General features: G+C 36.5%; 1 protein-coding gene across 1 annotated transcript in view; it reads right to left on the reverse strand.

Annotated features, from left to right (window-relative positions):
* The window catches only part of LOC123234119 (T cell receptor alpha chain MC.7.G5-like), a 49,717-nt gene extending 43,397 nt beyond the window's left edge, over positions 1–6,320 (reverse strand). Inside the window, exons 1-2 of the mRNA XM_044660065.1 lie at positions 6,269–6,320; positions 5,876–6,163 (exon numbers count right to left, since the gene is read on the reverse strand). Of these exons, the coding sequence (XP_044516000.1) occupies positions 5,876–6,163; positions 6,269–6,320 (340 nt within the window). The remainder of the gene's footprint in view (positions 1–5,875; positions 6,164–6,268) is intronic.
* Between the last annotated feature and the right edge of the window lie 1,045 nt (positions 6,321–7,365).

The raw sequence follows: 7,365 nt of genomic DNA on the forward strand, positions 1-7,365 counted from the left end.
ATCCATAAGGATTTGAAGAGAAGATTCAAAAACCAGGACTTCTTCTGAGACCTCCTTTCTAGGCAGTGATGTTTTCTGTAAAACTTTGAGGAAAAGAAGGAAAGCCTCCAGAGTTACAATGACGACCCTCAACACTGGGAATGGAATTTTTTCAGTAGTGACTAGAAATAAAAGATTTCGCCTTTCTGAATAGCAGTCTTTGGCAGGAGACCAAAAGCAGAACCACCAGGTGAGATTTTAGCCTGAAAGTAATCAGAAGGACCTAGGAGCTTCTTTTGCATGGAGGGATATAATTAGAATGTAGATTGAACTGTTTTTGTTTTTGTTTTTCCAGCAGCAGGGATATTTCCAGACAATGAAGTTCCTATTTCCCTTCCTAGTATTCTTAGAGCTTTGAAACAGCCTCTCTTTCCTTGGGGATTTCAGAAAAAGAAGATTCTGGCTGGAGAAAAAGTGAAAGCCTGCTTCCCACCATTCTCCAGTTTGTGGGTTTCCTGTGCCTCTCTGGGGTTTTTGCTCTGCTTCTCTTTCAGTCCCTATGACTGTGTCACTCAGAGCACAGTAGTACACAGCTGAGTCCCTCATTTGGACAGCTGCTTTCTTCAGCTGGAAGGAGCTTTCATTTTTACTATGATGAGCTTGAAAACCTTGGACAGGTCTCTCCTCAGATTTGTCTGTTCCTCTCAGGAGGAGGTTCAGACCTTCATTGGGATACTGGACGTACCAAGCCAAAAAAGCAGAGTAGAGGTTGGAGCTCTTATAAATGCAGTCCAGATTAAGTGGTGCTCCTTCAGGGAGGGTGAGATGGCCTTCCTTCTGTGTCACTGAGTCTCCATCAATCTCTCCTAAAATTAAAAAAACAACAACAAAGAGCTTTAGTTTGATCATGTATAGATTAAAGAACCTGGAGTCTTGTCAAAGGAAGAGGGATTTTTGAAAAGTCATATACTCACTAAACATTAATAAGACTACAAGCATTAAGTCAGAAGCAGAGATCATGGTTAATTGAGCAGAAGGGAGAATTCTGTCCATTCCTCTTTGAGGTACACACAAACAGATGAGAAGTTTGTTCCAGCCCCAGATTCTCGGTACAGTGCATAGGCTTTGCAGAGGATTTCTTCCTTCACATGTTAAAACTCCTCCCTGCTCTATGACTTCTTGGATATAGTGGTTGAAAGAACTTGTACACAGAGAAAGAGAATGAATTCATGACAAGTGACATACCATATAATGTCATTCATATGGAAAATACATCAGTGAGGTACTGCCCTCTCACTGCAAGCAAAGGAATTGAAGAGAAAGGTTCCATTTCATGGAGTTCAACAAGCATCCATTATCCAAGTGCATATTGCATGAATAACACTATTTAAGACTTCTGCCCTTGATATGATTATAGTTTAGTTGGAGAAGGGTCACAAAATTTCCCCAAAGACCTGTACTATGATATAAAAAATTTGTGGGATATTTGAGCAAAGTCACAGACAGAAAGAAGAATGAATATCTGGAAGGAATGAAGGGCAGCATACTAAAAATAGTAAGCATCAATTAATTATATTTTCCTTACCATATATGCTTTATGTTGTAATGATAAAGGTGATAGATTGCTTATAGAATTAATTTTAACCCAAGCGTGGGCTTTATACTTTCCTAATTAATTTTATTTTATTGTATTTAACCAATCAGTCTAGATTATCAAGATCTTTTAGGATCCTAATTCTGTTATCCAATAGGCTCACTCTCCAGCTCACTTTGATGTTAACTGCAAATTTGATAAACATGCTATCTAAACCAACATCTAAGTAACTGATTATTTTTTCCTAAAGACTTTATTATATTTTTCCCAGTCACCTGCAGAAACAATTTATGGCACCAATTTTCTAACATTTTTCAATCCAAATTCTTTCCCTCTCTCTCTTCTCTCTCCTCTCCCTGAGGTGGCAAGCAATATCAAATAGGTTATATGTTATCATGCAGTATCTATCCCCATATTCATGATGTGAAAGAAGACACAATCACATGTAAAAGAAAATACTCACGAAGGAAATAAAGTGAAAATGGTATGCTTTGATCTGCATTGAGACTCCATTAATTCCCTCTGTGATGATGGATAGTATTTTTTATGAAGAGTTCTTTGGAGTTATCTTGAGTCCTTGCATTTCTAATAGAAGTTGTCATTCACAGTAAATCATTGCACAATTATTGACATTACTGTGTACAATGTTCTTCTGGTTCTGTTCACTTCATTCTGTAACCAAACTTTTTTTTTAAATGAAACTGGGACAATGGCAAATCCTAAAGTTCCTCATTTAGAAGAAACATCTCTCCAATTTAATATTAATCCATTAATAACTAATCTTCTTTGGTTATTTCTTAATGGAATTTATTCCCAGATATCTCAAAAAGGATATATATATATATATATATATATATATATATATATATATACACTTAACAAAATGTCTTTCATGTTTCTATTTATCAGTTCTTTCTCTGGTGGTGGACATTCACAAGTCATTCTTTGTATATTATTCCTGTAGCTGTATATAATGTTCACTTGGTTCTACTCACTTCATTCTTCATTATTTCATTTATGTCTTTCCAAGTTTTTATTAATTGACCTACTTATCATTTCTTTCAGTGCAGTAGTATTCTACATTAATGACTACTCTTAAAATTTTGATTTCTTGTATTTTTTACACCACAGTCACTTCCTAGTAGCTCTTCTACTTGTAATAATAAAATACGATGAATGTAAACCTTTTGACAATGTAGTAAATGCTTTATCCCTATAGACTACTTCTCTGCCAAGAGAAAGGAAATGCATATTGCCTTCATTCCTCTGGAACAAAGACAGGACATTGCATATAATCTGGATTTTTGTACATTTTGTTACTGTTTTTTAATGGCATTACTAGAGATTTACCTCATGTGCAATTTCACTTTGCTTCTGCTGCTCTGTCTGATATCAACTCCACAGAACAAGTTATCTTTCCCCAGAGAAACTTATCACTTCTAATGTCACCACTATCAGCCTTTCTCCCTTCTTATTGAAGGGCTGGAAGCCAGAGGACAAACTCCTCCCAATATTTTCCTTTATTGAGGGCAGAAACTGGACTCTCAGCTCCTCACTCCATTTTGTATCTTCTGTTCTGCCTAGTTTTAAGTCCACTCTCACCCCTGGCCAAATACTCCCTGGAGTCCTGTCTTCTGTCATACTTTTTCCTGCTCTTTTTGTGTATTATTTACCTCTTTAAATTGTAAACTCTCTGTGGATAGGGACTTTAGTTTTATTTATTTTTAATTAATTTAATTTTTATTTATTTTGTTTATTTTTCATTTTTATTAATTTTATCCCTAGCATAGTGTCTGGACCATAGTCGGTGCTTAATAAACATTTCTTGTAGTATTGTTTTTCTTGTTCTGTTTCCTTAACTGAACATCATTTCTTGTGTTTCCCTATTTTTCTGAATTTCTTAAAATAGCCAATTCTTATGATGCAATAATATTCTATTGCATTAATATAAAGCTATTTGTTTAGCTATTCTTCAATCAATGGGCATCCACTTTATTTCTAAGTCTTTGCTACTAAAAAAAAGAAATTTTAAAGGAATTACTATAAACATTATAGAGTACTGGAGACTTTCTCTCTTTGACCTTCAGTGATATCTGCACTATGGTGGAATCACTGGGTCAAAGAATATGAACATGATTTTGTGATTAATGATTAATGATTTTCCTTACATGGTTCCAAATAGCTGGACCATTGTGTTGTTCCAACAACAGTTTATTAGTGTGCCTATCTTTCCACAGTTCTAGCTTTCAATATTTCTGTGTTTTCTTATCTTTATCATTTTGAGAAGTATGGAGTAAAAAATAAGAATTGTTGAATTTTCATTCTTTTTATCTTTAGGAATTTGAGGATTTTTTTAAAATGTGGATGTTGTTCACATTGTTTTGCTGTTTATCACATCATTTGCTGCTTAGAGAATGGCTCTTTGTCTTAAATACTTATATTAACTCCCTTTTTTTTTGATCAGCCAGGGTGGGAAAAGGGGTTGAATCCTACAATGTCAGTAATAGTCAAACCTAGGACTTCTTTCTAACACAATCACATCTATCCATATTCCCCAACACCACACAACTTCATCCCCTCCCTTAGCTGTGCAAATTACTAACTTCTTCCCTGCCCAGCTGACCATCTGACCCTCAGGATTATAATAACCAGTTGCTACCTATGCACCCACAGAGGCAGCTATGGGGGTGCCATGGGAAAATTCCACTTCCTTCCTCCTGACCATATTTATTTTCTACCTTCCAGATCATGTTGTGTCTGAAGTAAATGCCATGTAGCAGATGATGCTCTTGAACAGTGACCAGTAAATTAGGATTCTGGCTCTCTTCATTTTGAATGGAACAGAAGTGAGTCTCACTGGATGAACAGCATGGACGGGTTGTGACAGCTCACATTACATTATTCCCTCCTTCCTCCATAACTATCTTCCTTAAAAAGAAAGAAGACTATTTTTCCAATCACTCCTATTTACAATGTTGGTGTCTGACTCTTTATTCTTCCTCATCCTAAGCATACAATCATTGCCAAATCTCATTTCTGCTTCCATCTCTCTCCCCTGTGCCCCACTTTCTTACTCACACAGCTGTCACTCTCATTGAGGGCCCATTGGCCTCTCACCTGGGCCATTACAATAGTCTCCTCATCTGTCTTTCTGCCTCAAGTCTCTCTCCTTTCTAATACATCCTCCTCCATACAGCTGGCAAAGTGATTCTCCTAAAGCTGAAGTCTAACCATACCATTTGCCTGGTCAATAAACTCTGACAGTTCCCTATTTATTCTAGGATCAAATATCATTTTATATTCAGCCCATCCTTTTTAAGTTCTATTTTGGTGCCAGTTTTATGATGTACATGAATGGCTTCAAGCCCAAGTAGAAATGAATATGTGGTTCACATATTGACAAGAAAACCATAAATTAACATTTTCTATATCTTATTGTATTCTCATTTATTTAAAAAAAAACATTTCCCAGTTATTTTTTTCCTAAATTCTTACCTTCTCTCTTAGAATCAAATACTAAGTATTGGTTCCAAAACAGAAAAGCACTAAGAGCTAGGCAATGGGTATTAAGTGCCCAGGGTCATCCAGCTAGGAAGTGTCTTGGGCCATATTTGAATCCAGTATCTCCCATCTCCAGACTTGGCTCTCAATCCCCTGAGCCACCTAACTGCCCCTATCAGTTATATTTTCATCTCATTCAGACTGCATTCAGGAGTGTTGTGGGCCACATGAGGCAATCTGGGGAGGTTGTGAGTTTAACACCTCTGATGATCCTAATTATTAGTAAATATGAAAATATAAACAGTTTATAAATAAGTAAATATGCATATGTTAAAGTATTTAAAGAAAGTGCTAGAACCAGCTCATACTCTCTAGAGCTGAGTGCTGAATTTTCAGTGTGAGTATTTATATCTTAGAAATCAGCAAACTCTACAAATAAGAGCTTGATTTATTTTTTGTTGATTGTCTAGACTTAAAAAATGATGGAGAATATCTTAATAATAATGCAAATTTAACTTAAAAATGTGTCATGCATTTTCATGATTAAACATTTGCCAGGAATTTTCTTTGGGACATGCACAAAAAAGTGTACAAATGTGATATACAATCAAAAAAGTTTGCTTTAATAGAACAATCATAAAGTCCGGCTTCTCATACTCTTACATTAGGAGTATTGTCTCTATGCTTCCATTGGCAAATGAGAGAATGTACTAAAGTTTTGTTTGATTCCTTCTCCCTCCATCTGGAGCCCCAACTTCAGGTTTGTGCACAGGCTGCAGGTGGTGGGGGACCACTGTGTACTTGCTGCACAGAGGTAGGTGCCTGAATCTTCAGGCTGCAAAGCTTTGATGTTCAGGAAGAAGTATTTGGCACCTTTATTCAGATGGACTGTGAATCTTCCTTCCTCCACTAAATCCTTGTTCAAACGAATTGCTATCAACAATGCGGGACCTTTCCCAGGATCCTGTCGGTACCAGGGGAAGTAGTCAAAAGCACTGTCTGTGTAACTGCAGTTGATGATGGCTGTGCCTCCCATCTGGACCGGCAAGAATTGTGGACTCTGCTGTACCTTAGACTGGCCAGTAACCCCTGCAGAAAGACAACACCAAGTTATCCCTCTTCAGAATTTATATTCGTCTTGTACAACCAATCCAGGGAGTAGCTCCCTCATCCCACCTCCAATTCCCAACTTACGGACTAGTTGGAAGTACATCATCACTAATGAGGCTCCCAGGGATGTCACCATTTTTTTTCTCACCCAGGCTCAAAGAGGATTCTGCTTTGGGACCTAGGATAATGACTGGATTCTTCTGACAAAGCAACTATTTCCTGTCTCTTTTCTCTTCTGTTCTAGGAAACAAGCTTCTTCATGATTCTGCCTAGCCAATGAGAATCACGTCTGTAACCCAGCACTCCTCACAGTCTCAACTCTTTAGTTTCACAAGTATTTTCAGCTGAAGATATTTTTGAAAATGGAAGCGCTGGTTTCCATTGAAAAAACTACAGAATTATTGAAAACATATTCCATGAGGAACTACCATCTTCATTCTTCAATTATAGGACCATAGAATGTTAGAGACTTTAGAAATCACCCCAAATACTTTCCTTTTGGGATAATTTATATTCCTGAAGCTTAAAGAAGCTAAATTACTTGAGATTATACTACCTTAGTGTCCTCAGTATGTTATATAAGAAAATCCCAGCATTTGGAGGGAGAATATCTAGTTTTATACTGGCTTGACTACTTACTACCTGTATATTTATTTTTATTTTTAAAATTTTTATTTTGAATATTTCCCCCAGTTACATATTTCATGTTCTTTCCCTCTCCCCTAAGCCCCTCTAACCCCCCTTAGCCAATGCACAATTCCTCTGGGTTGTACATGTATCATTGATCAGACCTAATTCCATATTATTGATAGTTGGACTGGGGTATCATTTGACTACCTGTATATTTAGACAAAGACATTATGTTGTGTTTTTTTTCTCTTGACTACAGTGTTTTTATCTGTAAAGTAAAAATTTTGGACAATGAATTAGTTTCCACTGGGTGTTGTGGCAAAAAAAAAAAAAAAAAAAAAAAAAAAAAAACGCAAGATGGGAGGATGTGCCTAAAGTCTGTTCAGTGAAAAGAGTAAAGAAAAAATAGTAGAGATAGAAAAAGACCAGTAATTGCTCACCTACAGGAATGAGATCCTCTCTCAGATAACAGCAGAGAGGAGTTTATATTCATTGTCAACTAATAGAAAACAATTATTTTTCCAGGAAAGGCAGCTGAGAAAACTTGCATG

This window comes from Gracilinanus agilis, chromosome 2, assembly GCF_016433145.1.
Source record: "Gracilinanus agilis isolate LMUSP501 chromosome 2, AgileGrace, whole genome shotgun sequence".
NCBI classification, from domain to species: Eukaryota; Metazoa; Chordata; class Mammalia; order Didelphimorphia; family Didelphidae; genus Gracilinanus; species Gracilinanus agilis.